Below are 18638 nucleotides of genomic sequence, written 5' to 3' on the forward strand. Positions count from 1 at the left end.
GATCATGGAGCATGGTGGTTTGGGCTGGTTATAGATTACTGTCCTCTTCCATCACCCGTTCTCCCCATAGCTGCTTGGCCCTTTTAATCAGGAGGTGGCTGCAGTGGGGTACCTGACCCAGGAAGGGTTACATTGCAAAATATAAGTATGCAAGCTCTTTGGATGTGCATAGAGTGGGTGGTGATTACAACTATAACCTGGAATGCAGGGCTGTGAGAGTGACAGGCCAAATGTGTATGGACTCCTGTGAGAGTTTGAGACTGCACACAAATCTGTAGGTCACCAAGAGTTTGGGATTGCAACCGAGACCTGGCTTGCCACATTCTCCCAGCACCAACACCCATTTTAATTAGCCACCTCCCATAGGAGGCCCTGGGAGGCTCGATGCTTGTTAAGGTCTCTACCTCCACCTGGCTGGGGAATCTTAGCAGAGGCTGGCTGGCAGAGCCAGTAGGCCAACGCTAGAGGGGGTGTCTGGTACAGGAGGTAGTGCTGTCCCAGGCTGTGGGTTTGAAACTCACCAGTCAGGAAGTGAGGCCGACAGACGGAAGGGCGGGCAGGGGCGGGGAGTTCTGGGGCACAGCAGAAGGGGCCTTCTGGGTTTTGGGGGCTGCAGGGCCATGGGCTTCATTGCCAGAGGTTGCTGTTAGCCTGGCAAGACAGGACTGGGTAACATGCACGCCCAAAGGCAGTTGGCTGTAGCTGCAGTGAGAGCAGAAGTCAGACGACATGAGGTAGCCAGGCAGGCTCTAAACCGCCTCAGGAAACTGGCAGAAAAGGTGGGCGACTCGGAACTTCGGGACAGCATCCAGGCCTCACTGAACAGCGTACGAGGTAAGACAAGGGTTAGCTCCCAACTTGGGTGTATTGGGGACCAGCAGGGGCATAGAAGGGTTTGCTGGGTCGTACATCATTTCTCAATCAGCCACTGCCTAGTAGCTTCCAAGACGGAGCTGGGATTCAGGGAAAGAATACATTTGGAAAAGATGGGAAAAGATATGGGAGGTGTCATTCTTTCTCTTCCCCCAACTCTGATTCTTCTCCCCAGGGATCAAAATACAGGTCACTGCTGAGCTGACCTTTTTGGAAATGGAGAAGTGAGTGAGCACAGGGAAGACAGGCTGTGATAGACCCATGGTAGACTTGGACCCTGCTGGGGGAGTCCAGGGCAGGAAGCAGTCTAGGGCAGAAGGTTCTGGGATTGGATAATGTGTTCATTCCCAGGACCCATGAGGGATCAGTGACCTCTTGTTCTCCAGCTGTAGAGAGAAACACACACAAATACGTACACACATTAAAATCACCACACAGAATCTCAGGCTTCCAGGCACACACTAACATTCACACAGCATGCTCTGCACAACTGAAGTGCAGAAGGTCCCCAGGACTCTCATCAGTTAGTTCCCTCTGTTCCTCGTATTCCTGTTCCTGTCTTCCCCCAGCGCACCTTCCGCTCTACCTCCTTAGTGTCATTAGAGCAAGTGATGACAATACAGGAAGGAAGTGCTGCCATGGCAACACCATCCACCACATCCTCCTGCCCACCCCAGCCTTCAGTCCTGTGGTGGGGCCCTGGAAGGAACAGCTCATCCAACCACTAGGCGCCAGCACCAAGGAGCTGATGGAACCGGAGGTCTCTCCAGATGAAAGGAGGTTCTCCTTTCATCACCTCCATGGTGGGAAACAACTAACATAAGTGGGCTCTTTCACTCATGAAAGATGTCTGGGAGAAACATGTCCTCCATCATATCCTGGTCTCTTTCAGCCTCTCCATTCTTAGAGGCCTACTTGGGGGTGGCAGATGGGGGCAGTCAAGAAGCCATTCTTTCCATCAAGGGTACCTTCTGCCAGGTCTCTCAGATGGTGAAGGCTACCAGAGCATAACTGCAGAAGGAACAGTTTGGTCCCGGTTCCTAAGGGAGCAGTCTGATGATACCCTTGCCATTGCCCTTCTGAGGTTAGTGCTGCCTGTCCTCCGCCTTTTGACAAGAAGGGCAGCTGACACCTTCCCCACAGTATTAATTGTTGGAAAGGCAGACCCAGGGGAAGTGGCCCCACAGGGACTTCCAGGGAGGAACTCCAAGCCCCACCACTGCAGAAAAGAAAAGATGGGGGAACGGATGTTTAGGCCGGTGGAGGAGCTCTGCTTAGCTCTGGGGAAGCAGGGGGAGAAGAGGGATGTATGCAGAAATCTCTGAGAAGACGCCACTCTTCTTGAGTGATTCGTTTCACTCTTCCCTGAGAGACAGGGCACTGTTCCCTTTGAATATAAAGGAAAACTGAGGCTACTAGCGGAAGGAAGAGAAATTAAGCCAGAATCAAAATTTGCATCACTTTCAGAAAGGGCTGCTGAAGAGACCTGTCTTGGGGAGAATGTCATCCTGGCGCAGCGGGAGCAGAGGTGGGGTGGGGGCACCGGGCAAAAGGCTGCTGACCTTGGGACAGGCCCGCGGAGGGATTGGGTACAGGTCTTGGGGGAAACAAAGGGCATCCAGCGTCTTGGTACGCCCCCCACCCTCAACCCCTACCAGGCCCGAGTGAATGCACCGCCGGCTCCTGCCTCCAAGAGCCGCCCACGACTGCACTAATATAGTCTCGGCTGCGTCAGGAGGATGGGACGCCAAATTAGGGGAACGCTGAGACTCCCCGAGTCCAGGGGTGCGGGGAGACCTCGCCAGACTCCAGTCCCACCCCTGCTGGGTCTTGGTCTCTGTTCCCCAGTGGCCTAACCCCTTAATCCTTCTTTCCGGGCTTGAGGACAGTGAGCCTTGAACTCCAGGGTCCCTAGAGGGGTGGAAGATACAGAGCAGACGTTTTCCTCTTTAACCTTCTAAACGAGCCCCACCCCGAAAACCTCAGGAGACTGAATAAGAACCCAAAAGAATCTGGCTCCCGCTGTCTCAGCTGAGGGGCTCCTCATATTCGGGGGCGCTAAATACCCCACATGTGGGTAACCAGATGTGAGGGTGGGGCCTCCATGACCCCTAAATTCCATGGCAGACCCCCCCCCAAAACACCACCATAAACATCGATCCCTCCTCTCTGCTTATCCCCGCTGTTTCTGAGGCACTCTTGGAGCTACGGTTGCTATGGAGACCGTGCTTTTTGGTATGGGGGGTGTCAGTCTGTAGATATATTCCTTCTCTTTCCACCTCGAGCGGGAGCCTTTGATTTACTTTTCAGCCTGGGCCCCTCCAAGTCCCCAGATGTGTCTCTGCATGAGGCAGCCCCCTCCTTCCTATTCTGTGAAGTTCCATGTTTGTCCCCATCTCCAGGGAACACTATTCAAGTTCACTTTGGGACAGTTGGGTTCAAGGCATGTCCCCATCCATGTATTGCGTGAGAGGGGGTGGAGGTGGGCGAGGGGGCCGGTTTATGGGGAAAGGAACACATGCAAGTACGTGGGGGAGACAAGTAAGGTCCTGGGAAAAGGATTTCGGGGTTCTTCACTTTCCAACTTCAGCTTCTCCAGAATTAGCAGTGACCCCGAATTTGCTCCGCTTGCGCGGTGGACTGTTCACCCATAGACTGATTTTTACCCAGGCCCGTAAACGCCACACCCAGCAGTCTCGGTCCCTAACTGCTGTGCTAGGGGAGGGGGCTAGATTGTCTGAGTGGGTGAGTCCAAGTTCCAGGAAATCCAGCCCAGGGTTTGGAAGGGAAATCCAGTCCTGGATTTTGCGCCGCCTTCGCAGACAGCAGAGCTGGTAGAGAGAAGGTGGGGGGATGATGGGGGGGGCTGCCTCCTCCCCAATGTGAGGGGAGCGCCCGGACACAGCGCGCATCCGGACCCAGCCGAGCCCCGGCGAGCCCCCCCGCCCCCGACCCTCCGTCCGGATCTCACGCCCCTCCCCTCCCAGACCCTATACCCGTGGGTTCCCACCCCCTCCGGCTTCCCTCCTTCCTCCCCCGCCGGCGCCTGTATCTCCATCCCCAGCATCCTCCCCTTGCCCCTGCGAATCCCCTGCACGACCAGCCCCATTGGCTTCCCACCCTCCTGAAGACCCCCTCTCCGATCCCCATCCGCGGCCTCCGTCCCTTTAGTCCCCGTTCCCCGCCTCTGCCGCCCCCGCACCGGCTCCCCTTCTCCCCCAGCCTCAGGTCCCCCTGTTCTGCCCCCTTTCCCTCCCTGTCCCCTATTTGCCCCCACTGCCGCTGTCCTCCCCGCCCTCCCCCGCCCATCCCAGCGCCCCCAACCAGGCCGGGGTGCACGGTCCGGCGCGCCTCCCTGGAGCAGCACCAAGGTCCCGGGGCTCCGACGGGGTGGGGGCGCAGGGCGGGGAGCATGGGGAGGGGGCGCCCCGTGTGATGGGAGGGGGGCGCAAGCGGAGGCGGCGGAGGCGGCGGCGACAGCGGAGCCTGGCCGGGGGCTCAGCGGGGTCCGGGGGCTGGGGGCAGCGAGCAGGGCGGCCCCATGGCCGGGCCCCCCTGAGGCAGTCCGGGGGACTCCTCTCCCCTCCCCAGCTCGGGGGTCTCGGGGCCCCATGAGCCGGGGCGCGGGCGCGCTTCAGCGCCGGACAACGACCTACCTCATCTCGCTGACCCTGGTCAAGCTCGAGTCGGTGCCTCCGCCGCCGCCTTCCCCGTCTGCGGCCGCAGCAGGCGCCCCCGGGACCAGAGGTGCGGAGACCGGGGATCCTGGCAGCCCCCGAGGCGCGGAGGAGCCGGGCAAGAAGCGGCATGAGCGTCTCTTCCACCGGCAGGATGCGCTGTGGATCAGCACAAGCAGCGCGGGTGCCGGGGGCGCGGAGGGCGCGGAGACCCCCGCCCTGTCCCCGGCTCCCGCCAGTCCGGCCCGCCCCGTCTCCCCGGCTCCCGGCCGCCGCCTTTCCCTCTGGGCCACCCCTCCAGTGCCCCCGCTTTCCGGAGGGCTGAGTCCCGACCCCAAGCCCGGAGCCGCCTCCCGGCGCCCCCTGCTCAGCAGCCCGAGCTGGGGGGGCCCAGAACCTGAAGGCCGGGCGGGAGGCGGCGTCCCCGGCTCGTCCTCCCCGCACCCGGGCACTGGCACCCGGAGGCTTAAGGTGGCGCCTCCTCCACCGGCTCCCAAGCCTTGCAAGACGGTGACCACGAGTGGCGCCAAAGCCGGCGGGGGCAAGGGCGCCGGTAGCCGCCTGTCGTGGCCCGAAAGCGAGGGCAAGCCTAAGGTCAAGGGGTCAAAGAGCAGCGCCGGGACTGGAGCTGCTGCCGCTGTCGGGGCAGGGGAAGCTGCAGCCGCGACCTCCGGTGGGGTCGGGGCTGGGCCCGGAGCCCGAGGCAAGCTGTCCCCTCGAAAAGGCAAGAGTAAGACCTTGGACAACAGTGACTTGCACCCGGGACCACCTGCCGGCTCTCCTCCTCCACTAACCATCCCAGCAACCCTGGCTCCAGCCACTATTGTCACCGCCGCCTCCGCGCAGCCAACTGGGCCTGTGCCTCCAATCACTCTGGAGCCCCCAGCTCCGGGGCTGAAACGGGGCCGGGAGGGGGGCCGAGCATCCACTCGGGATCGCAAGATGCTCAAGTTTATCAGCGGCATCTTCACCAAGAGCACAGGGGGGCCTCCTGGTTCCGGGCCCCCTGCTGGACCCCCAGGCCTGTCTTCTGGCAGCGGGTCCAGGGAGCTGCTGGGCACAGAGCTCCGCACCTCCCCTAGTGAGTAGGACCAGGGTCTGAGAACCGGGAGGGGAGGGCCCCTGGAGTGCTGGCTTGGGCTGGGGGAGCCATATGCAGCACTGAACGAGGGAAGCTTCCCTCTTGGGTGGGCAGAGGAACCAGACTGACTTCTCTGCCAAAGCCTGGGCTAAAGAGTAAGAGGTCCTGTCGAGGGCGGGTAGCTACACTGTGCGACGTGAGAAATGACTTGATTTCAGCGGGACTCAGAAAGCCTCAGAGCTCTCTGGGAAAATCAAGCCCTTGGTCCGGGTGACTGGAGGAAATTGCTCCCACAGAAGCCCCAGACCCCACTTCCAACCTCAGATGGAATCCGGGAGCATAGGAACAGGATTGTGCCTTGCCCAGAGGGACACTGAAGGGGAAGGGGATTAGGAAGCCTCAGTTTCTCCAGAGCACTTGGGGCAGGTGGCATGACAGTGACCTTGCAGGTAGCTCCCCGCCAGGGACAGGTCTTCTTCCCCTGGGCCGAGAGGCGGCTCGTAGGCAGCGAGACGGGTCTCTGTTTCTTTCCATGCAGCAAAGGCAGATTGGGCAGTGAGGGAGTGTGTGGGGACTGGATGGAGCTGAATACTTGACTGTGAAGTGAGAGGGGGTGGATAGGAAGCCTCACTTCTCCCGCTGCCCACCCAGGCCCCAGAGCCTGGCTGAGCTCCCCCCGGGGCTGACCCGGAGTGACTCAAGGGGGCGGAGCTGCTGCGAAGGCAATTCTTACCCCCTGGAGACTTGGGAGGGGGTACGGAGAAGGCAGTTTTTCTTTCAGGCGGAGGGGGTGTCTTGATTTATTTCCTTCTTCTTCTTTTTAAAGAGAGGCGAAGGACTCATGGTTCGGCTCACACTCCCGGAGGGGAGGCAGGTCCAGGGGCGGGGGCGGCCCCCGGGTTTGGCTCTGGAGCGGGTGGGAGCAGATGGCTCCGGATCCCAGAGTTCCCGCCGCAGCTGCGCACCCCGGGAACGTCCGGGAACGTCCGGCCGGTGTCAGGCGCGGGGGCTGGACCCGGTGGCGGTGGCGGCGGGCGGAAGGAGCATCTATCCTCCTCCCACTCCCCCAGGCCTGTGGCTTCTCTTCGCCAGGGATTGAAGCCCTTCCCCACAGTTCTTTTGGGGGATGCTTGTGGAGAGGGTTATGGGAGAAGGAGGCATAGAAAAGCCAAGCACCATTCCTTGGGCTGTGGAAAGGAGTCAGGCCTTCAGGCCACCGACCTTGAAAAAGGGAAAGCATATCCCTCACCTCCGTTTCTCTGCTGTGAAATAAGCATCGAGGAAGACTCACTCCCGTCTATGTCCCTGCCCCTCCTCCCAGGCTCTCTCCTGGTGGTCAGACAGGCCTTTGGGTAGGAGACCCTCTTACGTTCTCCTTCCAGAGAGAAGAACCCACCACTGTCTGAGCCCTGGTCTCCAGGTCTGGGGCAGGGATTTACGTCTGGGGACGTGTTTTAAGGGAGATGCCAACTGAAGTATTTTCGTCTTGCTGACTCTGTTGCTAAGCAACCACTGAGCGGCAGCAACAGCTGTGGGGAGAGCTGGCTAGGATGGGAGGACTGGGGACCACTCTCAAACCTAGTCTTTCCACATAGCTTCCCAGCCGGGGCAGGGTCCTGAGGGTTAAGGAAAGCTGCAGAAGGGGGAGGGGTGGCTGAGGGTCTGGAGTCCTGGACCTGAAGTACCCCCTCTTATGGCTCCTTTTCCCTTACAGAGGCGGTGGCCAATAGCCAGGAATGGACTCTGAGCCGCTCCATTCCTGAACTGCGTCTGGTAGGTAACCCAGTCCCCTTGTCTGCAGAAAAGCTGACCTTCTGCTCACTGCATTCTCAACTCCCTGGCCTCTGTCTGCTCCTTTCCCTCTCTCTGTGAGAATTGGGAATACATTTTAGTTCCCCTGAGATTCTACCTTCATAGCACCTTCCTGAGGTTTGGTGCACCCTCACAACTTTCTCTCTAGTCTCCTTTCCCCTGTTTATCGATGGCTGTCTTCCAGGCTTCGCCTCACTTCCGACATCTCCCTTATAGCCTTTCATGTTCTTCTGCCTAAAATTGGGTTAAACTTTCCAACTAGTGCCTAGGGCTGTGACATGCCTCCCTACCCCCGTACACACATCTAGTATGCTTTCTAGACAGCACAGCACACACACACACACTGTACTGAGTTGCCAGCGTTCTTCAGCTCATGGGTCACTTTGAAAGCTTGGGAGTATTTCTCGCTGCACTCCTGGCCTGCCCCTTCCAAATGCTCTCTGCTGACCGTCATCCAGGCCCCGTGGGCCCTCCTTGGATGGTTTTACACTGCCGGGTCTCTTTAAGTTCTCCAGACTCAAGCATCCTGCCTCCCCTTAATCCCCACAATCTGCTCTACAACCTTGTCCTCAGGGTGTACTGGGTGACGCCAGAAGCGGGAAGTCATCGCTCATCCATCGATTCCTGACCGGTTCATACCAGGTGCTGGAGAAGACAGAGAGTGAGTTCTCAGAAGCCATAGTAACCTAAAGATTGGGCTCAGGGACCCAGGTCAGTGACTAGGCAGTGTGACCAATGACCAGGCAGGTACGGAGACCAGAGGGAAGGGTGAGGCCATGACAGCTAAAGTAGAGGAATCGTGGGGTGGTCTGGTGACGCGTGACCTCCGACCTCCCACTTCCAACCCTTCTGGACAGGTGAGCAGCACAAGAAGGAGATGTTGGTAGATGGACAGACTCATCTGGTGTTGATCCGAGAGGAAGCTGGGGCACCTGACGCCAAGGTGAGGGGTGAGGTGTGGGGTAGACAGCACTGGCCGGGGGAGAGGACCCTGGTTTCCCAGGTCTAACGGGGAATGCCATTCACTTGTTTGACTCTCTATGTGCCCCATCACCCCCCGCAAGTTCTCAGGCTGGGCAGATGCTGTGATCTTGGTCTTCAGCCTGGAGGATGAGAATAGTTTCCAGGCCGTGAGCCGTCTCCACGGGCAGCTGAGCTCCCTTCGGGGGGAGGGACGAGGAGGCCTGGCGCTGGCACTGGTGGGGACACAAGGTAAGGAGGGGCTGGGAAGGCGCTACTGATAGCTGCTGGGGTGCTGCCCAACATACAAGAGAACTTGGTAAGGTGTGCAAACGGTCACATGGATTCCAGTTGTCTTCTAGAGGAAGCCTGGTCTCCAGATAAGAGAGCCATTAAACCAACACAAACTTCCCAAGAGCTGAGCAGAGAAAAGGAGGCTCTCCAGCGGGGAGGGGACAGCTAGAGTCCCAGTCTGCTGTGTCTCAGGTGTCACCTACCTTGTGTTCTTACGCTGCCATTTCCTGATGCCACCACCATGGAAAACAAAGTCTCAGGCCCTAGTGCCCGTAGAAAGCCTTTTCCATAGCTCTCTTGCTGGGTTGGGCTGACACCTTTTAAACAAACCATTTAAAACAAGGAGAAAATATGAATGAAATGATGGAGAAAACACAGAGGCAGAAAACATTTCAGTTCTCAAAGAAGTGATTCAGAGGTGCCCAGACTCTCCAGCAGGGCCAGGGAAAGCTTCGTCCACTACCCGCCCGTGTCAAGCTGGTAGGGCTTTCTGTCTGGGTGCCTGTCCAGCAGGTGCCTGCTTCCACCTGTCGCTCGCCTCCAGGTTTCCCTCGGCAGAGTGAGCAGTCCACCTGTTACCCACAGACAGTCATCCTTTTCCTAGTTCATGTACTACTCAGTTCTGGGTTCGCTGGGTTTGTAGGACAGGGAGATTGTCACTTGTGAGTCTCAGCCATTTTAGAATGGCTTCCCTGTCAGGGAGCCCCACTCAACCCTGGAGCATTTTTTCTGAAGACACATAGCCTACTCGTAATGCAGCTGGGCACGTGAGCTGGGCCCAGCACTCACAAAAGGCTTGCATACTCCATTCCACCTGGTCTCAGGAGAGACATTCCCTCAGATCCTGTCCTTAGAGGACCCAGCCTGGGACTGGAGCCCAAGGGAAAGGAAGCAGGGAAAATGGGGAAGAGGTGCCAGTCCTGCTTCTTTCCTGCCCCTCAGACAGGATCAGTGCTTCCTCCCCTCGGGTGGTGGGCGATGCCCGCGCCAGGGCCCTGTGCGCCGACATGAAACGCTGCAGCTACTACGAGACTTGTGCGACCTACGGGCTCAACGTGGACCGGGTCTTCCAGGAGGGTGAGTGTGGTGGTCCCAGCATGCGTGGGAAACAGAGAGCTGGCGGCCTGGGATGTTTTTAGAAGATGTGCATCCAGGCCTCTCTCTGAGTGATAGGTCATCTGCCTGTGTGGGCGGGAGGAGGGGTCAAGGAGGTCACAGAAGTTTTGCTTAGTAGCCACAAAGTCTTTCTGGGCTGGAGGAGGTGGCAAGGTTCCATGTGGCATGGAGGCCACAGTGACAAGAAAGTAGGGGCCCGTGTTATCTCTTGGGGATTTCTCACAGCTGGGCGCTGAAGGGTGTTCTTGGGTGTCTGCTCCGCTCACCCCTCTTTCCCCTCCCTTCTTCAGTGGCCCAGAAGGTGGTGACCTTGCGCAAACAGCAACAGCTACTGGCTGCCTGCAAGTCCCTGCCCAGCTCCCCAAGCCACTCAGCTGCTTCCACCCCCGTAGCTGGGCAGGTGAGTTGGTGTTTCAGGGTCCACAGAGGGACTGGTAAGAGTCAGAGAGTGAATGCTCATCCAAGGACAAGTACGGAGTACCCAAGGAAGTTGTGGGGGAGCAGGTGGAAATGGTAGTGACACCATGTGTAGAAAGTGCTTCAGACTGGAAAGTGACAAAAGTTTCAAACACTGTTTGCAATGTCCTTGAGCAAATCACCTAAACCTCCCAAGATGGTCAGGAAACTTACGTGGCATAAAAACTTGTGAGGCCAACTTTGTAAAATCTGCAGCACTGGGACAATGCTAGTGAGGAGTTTTCTTATTAACATTGATACAAATAAATGGTGGTGACCTAAAACACATTTCTCAGATTCCTCATAAATGGGCATAACTGCAGTTTGGTGGGGTGGGAGCATCTCAGCTGTTTTGATTTCTCCAGGCTAGCAATGGGGGCCATACTAGCGACTACTCTTCCTCCCTTCCATCGTCACCCAACGTCGGCCACCGAGAGCTGCGAGCCGAGGCAGCGGCTGTGGCTGGGCTGAGCACCCCAGGGTCCCTGCACCGGGCAGCCAAGCGCAGGACCAGCCTTTTTGCGGTATTGGCTGTACTAACCCCTGACCCCTGTCCCGTTACCTGCCCATCTTCTGGGGTCCCTAGACCCCTCTATTGGGCCCTTTTTCGTCTGTCTTCCCTGTACCTCCATCAGTGTATCCCTCCATCCATCTTCTAACTGATGCCGATAACCGTTCCAGAATCGGCGGGGCAGCGACTCTGAGAAGCGGAGTTTGGACAGCCGGGGAGAGACGACAGGGAGTGGGCGAGCCATCCCCATTAAACAGGTCGGCCAGGGGTCCAGGAGCTAAGGGCGGGCTGAGGGTAGCTGGTCTTAAGCGGCTTTTCATTCACATCTTTTTTCCACACCACAGAGCTTCCTACTAAAGCGAAGTGGTAACTCCTTGAACAAAGAATGGAAGAAGAAATATGTGACCCTGTCCAGCAACGGCTTCCTCCTTTACCACCCCAGCATTAATGTGAGTGGCGGGGTCGGGCTGGGCCACGCTGGCTGGTCTTAGACGCCCTTCCAGCTCTGCGGGTCTGTGTCTCTGACAAACACTAACGTCACTTCTGGGACGCTCGTCCCATTCTCTTAAGTTTAGTAAGCGTGTTAAAGGTTAGGCACCTCTGGTGTGACCATGCTGGGGATGAAAAGGTACCTATGTCTCCCCAGGAACTTTCAGTCTAGTGGGAGAGGGTGGAAAGGACCTCCACCCGGCCTGCCATTCAGGGAGTCCCCTAGAAGCTCAGCCCCGCCCAGTCAGTTCCCAGAGCCCCCTGTCTAGTCCCTCCCTCTCTATTCCCTGCTATTGGTTGCTTCCCAGCACCACCGAGGACCCCACCCTTCCCTACACCCTCAACCTCTGCGCCCCTCCAGGACTACATCCACAGCACCCACGGCAAGGAGATGGACTTGCTACGAACAACGGTCAAAGTCCCCGGCAAGCGGCCTCCACGGGCCATCTCTGCTTTTGGCCCCTCGGCCAGCATCAACGGGCTGGTCAAGGACATGAGCACTGTCCAGATGGGCGAAGGCCCTGGTGAGTGGGGCTCATGACTAAGGTGCAGGAGAGGGGCCGGGGCCAGGGGGAGAGGAGGCATAGGTAGGGAAGTAGGGGCGGGACCTGGGTGAGAAAGTAGGTGATAGAGAAGTACCACCAAGGCATGGACCCAGAGACTGAGTGGCTCACTGGGGTGTGTACCTTTCGCTGCTTCCGACAGAAGCCACTACTCCCACCCCAAGTCCCAGCCCCAGCCCTGGGTCCCTGCAGCCACCGCCAGACCAGACGTCCAAGCACCTGCTGAAGCCAGACCGGAATTTGGCCCGAGCCCTCAGCACCGGTCAGTGAGGACCCATCCTCCATCCATTATCTTCCAAAGCCAAGTGGGGTGCGGGTGGGAGTGAAACTGGAGTGGAAGCACAGAGGCTGGGACCCAGTGTGTGAGTGGGCACATTCGACATCTACTGGGCGCCAGGTGCCAAGCCCAGCATTGCCGTGTTTACCGTACTGTTTAAAGCAAGTTGGTTCCAGAACTAAACTGCCTGAACTTGAATCCTGGCTTGCCACTCGGGCAAGTTACTTGACATCTCCATGCCTCGGTTTCCTCACTTATAAAACGGAGATAACGGTTTCTACCTGAGAGGGTTGCTTTAAGGCTTAAACAAACTGAGAGCATTGTCCAACTCACAGTTAGCCTTCAGTGTTTGGAGAGTTTGTGTGTGTGTATATATATATTTTTTTTCTTTATTTAAAATAGCAAGTAACATTGTAACAAATAATCCTCACAACAACCTTGTCAGGTCAAGATTATTATTCCCATTTTTGGGATGAAGAAACTGAGGCTCAGAAGATTAAGTGACTTGCTCAAGGTCTCAAGGCCAGTAAGTGGCAGAGCCAGGACCTGAATACAGGTCTGCCTCTAAGCCACTCATCCGCCCACCTCCTCAGGAGTAATCCAGGGGGACTTCCCGGAGAGGGCCAACCGAGAAGAGGGGCACTAAAATGCCAAAGCTAGTTCAGGGGAGGAGAAAGGCTATGTGAAATCAGGAAATCTGTGGAGGGGGCGGCTGAGGCAGCTGTGTCCCTCTTCCTAAGACTGTACGCCGTCCGGAGACCTGAGCCCCCTGAGCCGGGAACCTCCCCCTTCTCCCATGGTGAAGAAGCAGAGGAGGAAAAAGCTGACAACACCATCCAAGACTGAAGGCTCGGCTGGGCAGGCTGAAGGTGAGGCCCTGGTGGGCAGTTGCGCCCCCACTCTGGACCTGCACCCTCAACTCCAGATCCCTGGCCTAGGTCCTGCAGGAGAAGGAAAAGTGCCTGAGCTGAGTGCTTGACTATCATGACCACTTTGCACATAATTTAGTGAAAAAATGGATGGACACCCTCAGCCCTTGGCCTTCCTCCCATTGCCTAGTCAATGCCTTTCACCCCAGAATTCCCTTGTCCCCGTGTTCAATGACCTCTGTAAGTCTGTAGCTCCTGCTCACTCTCCTAGTGACCGTCTAGTGTCTGTTCCTGCCCTCAGCTCTGCCTACCACCCCAGCTCCTGCACCCAGAAGCCCCCATGGTCCCCCAGGGACTCAGCCCCTGACCTCAGTGTCCCCCATTGACTCCTCAGCTCCTGGACCCTGTGGCCACCCAGCCCCTGTTCCCAGTAACTTCCTATGATTGCCAAGCTCCCCTGGCAGCTCTTGACCACAGTGATACCTATTCCTGAACCCCGTGAAGCCCCCAGACCCTCAAGACTTCTGAACTGCAGGCCCCTCATCCCAAGCCTGTGACCCACCCCCTGGACCCTTTCTCCATGTTTACTCAGACCCTGACCCCCACCCCCCCCACCTTCCCTCCCCAGAGACCCAGCTCCTCACTGGCCATGATAACTGGTCCCCATTGCCCCTGCTCTCTGCTGGGTGCTCGGACCCAGGTTCCAGATCTGCCTGCTCTCATGGCTCTTGGCTTCCGCTCTACTCTGCTCCGGGGCCACTGACTTTAGTTCTGCTTTCTCTCCCCATCTGTCTGTCCTGCTTTGTCTCTGGCACTCTGTCACTCTCTCTCCATCTCTCTATCTGCCTCTTTTTCTCCTTCTTTCTTGGTCTCTTTCTCCGTTCTGCTCTCTTCTATCTCTATCTCCTTCGCTTCGGGAAACCAGCCAAGCGCAAAATGTGGAAACTAAAATCCTTTGGTAGTTTAAGAAATATTTATAAAGCAGGTAACAAGCGGGGAGCTGGGAGGGACGCTCAGCTGGGGTGCAGAGGGATGGGGGTGCCCCTGCCTCCCCCTGCATGCGCTCTCGGGCTTCCTGCTCTCCCCCACCCTCTGCTTCCCCAGCCCCTCCGCCCCACTCCCTGGGGCTTGGGACGGACTTCAGGGAGGAGGGTTTGGGGAAGGCAGTTCCTGTTTGAACTCTATCCCTCATGACCCCATCCCATCCCCCCCACCCAGAGGAAAACTTCGAGTTCTTGATCGTGTCCAGCACTGGTCAGACGTGGCACTTTGAGGCAGCCAGTTTTGAGGAGCGGGATGCCTGGGTCCAGGCAATCGAAAGTCAGATCCTAGCCAGTCTGCAATGCTGTGAGAGCAGCAAGGTCAAGGTAATGGGGGCGACAGGGGTTCGGGGGTGCTGGGAAGCAGAGGTGTGTATGAGGGGTCCGGAGAAGGGCTCCCAGGGAGAGTCAATAATAACTCCCGCTCTTTCTACAGCTACGCACAGACAGCCAAAGCGAAGCAGTGGCTATCCAGGCGATCCGGAACGCCAAGGGGAACTCTATCTGCGTGGACTGCGGGGCCCCCAGTGAGCGCGAGGGGGCAGTAGAGGGGCCTGGGAGGGAGTGTGGTTCGCTGGAGTTGGCGAATTCCAGGGTGCCCCTGCTTGCTCTGCGGGGAGCCGACCTCTCACTCCTTCCCCAGACCCCACGTGGGCCAGCTTGAACTTGGGCGCACTCATCTGCATCGAGTGTTCTGGCATTCACCGGAACCTGGGAACGCACCTGTCCCGCGTCCGCTCCCTGGACTTGGATGACTGGCCGCGGGAGCTGACCCTGGTGCTGACAGCCATTGGCAACGATATGGCCAACAGTGTGTGGGAGAGCGACACGCGGGGCCGAGCTAAACCCACGCGGGACTCTTCGCGGTATGTGTGAGGGAACAGTTTGGTGTGGGGGAAGGGCTCCCGAGAGGGTCTCCTGGGTTGAGGTCCTCAGTGGGGGTCCCGAGAACCCTTCCCGTTGATCCCCGGTCTTGCAGGGAGGAGCGTGAGTCATGGATTCGCGCCAAGTACGAGCAGCTGCTGTTCCTGGCGCCGCTGGGCACTCCGGAGGAGCCGCTGGGCCGCCAACTGTGGGCTGCGGTGCAGGCCCAGGACGTGGCCGCCGTTCTCCTGCTTCTGGCCCATGCGCGGCACGGTCCGCTCGATACCAGCGTAGAGGACCCGCAGCTTCGTTCTCCACTTCACCTGGCAGCCGAGCTCGCCCACGTCGTCATCACGCAGCTGCTGCTGTGGGTACGTGAGAGGGGAGCGGGTAAAGGGGTTTTGGAGGGCTCTGTCTCGGGAACAGCCAGGCAGGGGGAGCCTGGTACTCTCAAAGGGCCCCTGGAGTGAGCCTGGAAATCCTAGGGAGTGGCATGCATGTGCCCCCACCCCCCGGGGGCTGCGCGGTAACGCGGCCGCTTCCACCCCACAGTACGGAGCCGACGTGGCCGCGCGGGACTCGCAGGGCCGCACCGCGCTGTTTTACGCCCGCCAGGCTGGAAGCCAGCTGTGCGCCGACATCCTGCTTCAGCACGGCTGCCCGGGAGAGGGCGGCAGCACAGCCACCACCCCCAGCGCGGCCACCACTCCCAGCATTACCGCCACGCCCAGCCCCCGCCGCCGGAGCAGCGCTGCCAGCATGGGTCGCGCCGACGCCCCAGTCGCGCTGGTATAGTTGCCCTGCGGGAGAGACGCCCCCACTCCACGGGCCGGGCACGACCGCACCAGGTGGACCGCTGGACAGATGCACCCACTCACCTCCAATCCGCACCCCACCCCGTGAGAGCACTTCTTCCCCCCACGAGGGCACAGCCCCCACGCCTCCCAGGAGACACAAACTCACCTCCCTCTCCCCAGCAAGGCATGGAGACCCCAGCTCAATACGCCCCCTCGCCACTGTTTTCACGCTGGGATTGCTCTGGGTCTAGCCACTTGGTGTTTCAAGAAGGGGACCCCGCGCTTATCTGCTCCTGGGTCAACTCTGCCCACTAGCGCCCCCTAAGTGCTGGGCAGGGGAGATCCAGTCCTGCCTGTGCTTGACAATCGCTGGGCAGGAGCACCTACCCAGGCTGGCTCCTGGGGGCGACGCCAAGCCAGAGGGAGGGCTTAACACGTGGGCGGGCTAGCCCCGGGACTTGGGACCAATAAGGGGACCTGACCCTTTCATGCTAATCTCACTGCCCAATGAAGGGGGAAGGGCAGCGAGGGGCAGGACCCCTGCTGCCCAAGAGGGGTAGGGGGGTCCCCAACCCTTTCTGTGAAAGGGACCATGAGGAGTGGATATCAAGACATCCCCCCAAACCCACCCATGGATGGAAGCTAAAGGGCTGGGGGAGCCAAGAGCCTGGGTCCCTCCTCACTACTATCTTAGGAGGGAGAAGGGATGGAGTAGGAGCCGACTAAGGGGGCTGGGGAGGGGCCTTGTAATTTATTGCTTTGTTCCCCAACAATGGGGCAGGGGCGGGCAGGGGCTTGGGAGGGTGTTTCAGGGTAGGGGAAGCCAAGGGTGGGAAGAGGGTGGGGTGGGGTGGGGGTGCTCTTGGGTTGTGTCTGTGACTGTGACTGCGTAACTGTGACTGTGCAGCGCCCGTGGTGATCTGGGGTAGGGGGCACCCCTACAGTGGGACCCCTCCCCCACTAGTTTTCCTATCCAGCCCCTCCCTCCCACTGGAGAAGCTCCAGACCCATCCCTCAACCCCGTGGCCCCTCCCAGCCAGGGTAAGAGGATGGGAGGTGGCTGGGAGGGTTCCCAGGCCCCCTGTCCCACCCCCAGAGAGGGGGTGGTGGAGTGGGCTCACCTGGCCCAGCCCTGCCTCCCCCAATCAACCCAGCCTTTGGGTCGTCTGTGTCAGTGGTTTCCGGTCTTTTTTTTTTTTTTCTGGCTAAAATATTTTGTAAAGGACCAGGTAATTGAAGAGGGGAGGGGGCAGGGGGGAATGGCCCCAGCTCCTCTAAGACAGGTGGTGTGAATCTTCTTTAACAGCAATTAAAGAGGAAGTGATTTTGTCTAGGGGGTGAGTTGCTGATCTGTTTTTGAAGAGGTGGTCAGGGAATGGCCTCGGTCAAGGTGGGGAACTGGAAGTGGGAAAGGGCCACCACCAGAGTGTGTGTCCTGCTGTGGCTGGTGGCAGGGTATTCAGGGTGTCCAAGGGCACTGAGATGATACTCCACTGTGTACAGCGGCTCTGGGTGCATGTGGTAGGAGGAGACAGGCAGAGAGTAATGGTGGGGCTCCAAGGAGCAGAGGAGTCCCAGACTCCCAAGATGACCCCGTTTCTGGGGGGGAGTTAGGGTGTGATGTTTAGAGGAGAGGATGGGGAGAGGGGCTGCTTGGAGAAGTGAGAAGATGGGATGGTTTGGGTTAAGAGCAGGAACTTCGGAGTCAGATCTGATTTTGAGCAGGCCATCCACTTCATAGCCGTGTTGCCTTGGGCAGGATACCTGGGTGGTATCTGTTGGGCGCCTGGAAAAGGGTTCCAGAGCCAACCCCCAGAAGACTGCCCCAGGTTAGCCTGCTCACCTTGGGCCCCTGATCTGGTACCAGTGGTAGAGCTTATTACAGTAAGGGTCCTTTTCTTGGCCAAGGAGGGAGAGGTGTAAGATCTCCTGGCCTCAGAGGTCCTTGATGACCATGAACTCCATGCCCAGCCAATGCAGATATTGGTCCACTTCCATGTCATCCACAGGGCCACTGAGGCAACAGCATCCTGTGGCCAGTGCTGCCTCCAACAGCTGCAGCACCTCCTGCTTCAGCCATAGCCAGTCCTGCTGTTCATTCCTCAGGTGCAGCCAAAAGCATTTGCCCTGAGAGAGGACTGGGTGGGGTGGTACTGGGTGGTGGCCAGTGCACAATGGACACACAGCCACCCACGTGTTGTCATCCACCTTGAGGAGCCAGTCAATGGCCCGTTGTCTTCAGTAGAGTGGGTGCCAGCCCTCAGTCCCCCAATGGACATTCAGCTGCAGGTGAGCCACCAAACTAACTAGGAGTGGCTGCAGCAATGGGCCCAGGTCTCATTCCCATGGAGGCCCTGGTTCTGCATGATCCCACACTGGGGCACCAACCAGCAGAGCAGCCTACCCGAAGAAAAGGTGGACTCAGGGGTGCAGTGCAGCAACAGATGCAGATGTCGGTGTGTGGTCTGGGAAGGTGCAGGGAGAAGAAGAGGGGCAGTGGCAAAGAAGACTTAACTAGAAGACCTGGCCATTCCCCCTTGCAGCTTGGAGACCCTGGATTCCCCCACTTCACCTCTTTTCCTTCTTGACAGCCAAAGCTTATTTTCTTCCCAAGAAGACAGAGAGACAGTATGGGGATGAGACAGTGATCCTGGAGAGAATGGAATTAGCACAGGGAACCACAGGCCAGGGGAAAGTCCACAGGTCAGTGAAAGGCAGGGTATCGGCAACCCCCATAGCCAGTCCCAACAATGAGTAATCCAGAGAAGGGAAAGAAAAGTAATCCAGAAAAGAGAAAGGATTCTCTTTTTCATGGGCTGCATCTTTGGCCTGGTTGGAGGTGTAAAGCACAGTAGTGGATAGGTAAAACATCAAGCCCTCCAGGAGGTGGCAGAATAGGGCTCTAGAAGGGAACCCCCTGTAGGGCTGAAGGAGAGCCGCTGCCTTCCCAGCTTGCCTT

The 18638-nt window shown here is 58.3% G+C and overlaps 1 protein-coding gene across 3 annotated transcripts; it reads left to right on the top strand.

Annotated features, from left to right (window-relative positions):
- Positions 1-568: 568 nt before the first annotated feature.
- On the top strand, positions 569-16468 carry AGAP2 (ArfGAP with GTPase domain, ankyrin repeat and PH domain 2). 3 transcript variants are annotated; one of them, XM_045829626.1, is made up of 19 exons: positions 4376-5631; positions 7346-7404; positions 8017-8104; positions 8301-8386; positions 8508-8655; positions 9640-9774; positions 10104-10213; positions 10635-10793; positions 10951-11037; positions 11125-11229; positions 11631-11793; positions 11975-12094; positions 12850-12978; positions 13904-13963; positions 14197-14345; positions 14455-14545; positions 14662-14884; positions 14998-15253; positions 15435-16468. In XM_045829626.1, exons 1-19 carry the CDS (start codon positions 4485-4487, stop codon positions 15675-15677), a joined length of 3558 nt encoding a protein of 1185 aa, XP_045685582.1. In that variant the 5' UTR covers positions 4376-4484; the 3' UTR covers positions 15678-16468. The 3 variants fall into 3 exon arrangements, with proteins under 3 accessions (XP_045685584.1, XP_045685582.1, XP_045685583.1); XM_045829628.1 differs by lacking the exons at positions 4376-5631; positions 13904-13963 and adding an exon at positions 569-834 and having other exon boundaries at positions 15435-16467; XM_045829627.1 differs by lacking the exon at positions 13904-13963.
- Positions 16469-18638: the final 2170 nt, after the last annotated feature.

This window comes from Phyllostomus hastatus, unplaced genomic scaffold, assembly GCF_019186645.2.
Source record: "Phyllostomus hastatus isolate PE091 unplaced genomic scaffold, TTU_PhHast_1.1 phas_scaffold_93, whole genome shotgun sequence".
NCBI lineage: Eukaryota > Metazoa > Chordata > Mammalia > Chiroptera > Phyllostomidae > Phyllostomus > Phyllostomus hastatus.

Excerpts from the sequence above, each read along its gene's own strand:
- AGAP2 (XM_045829626.1), top strand. The coding sequence starts at position 4,485 with ATGAGCCGGGGCGCGGGCGCGCTTCAGCGCCGGACAACGACCTACCTC. Across the intron at positions 8,656-9,639 it reads GGCACTGGTGGGGACACAAG|ACAGGATCAGTGCTTCCTCC; the intron begins GTAAGGAGGGGC and ends CCTGCCCCTCAG. Across the intron at positions 14,885-14,997 it reads CCCACGCGGGACTCTTCGCG|GGAGGAGCGTGAGTCATGGA; the intron begins GTATGTGTGAGG and ends CCGGTCTTGCAG.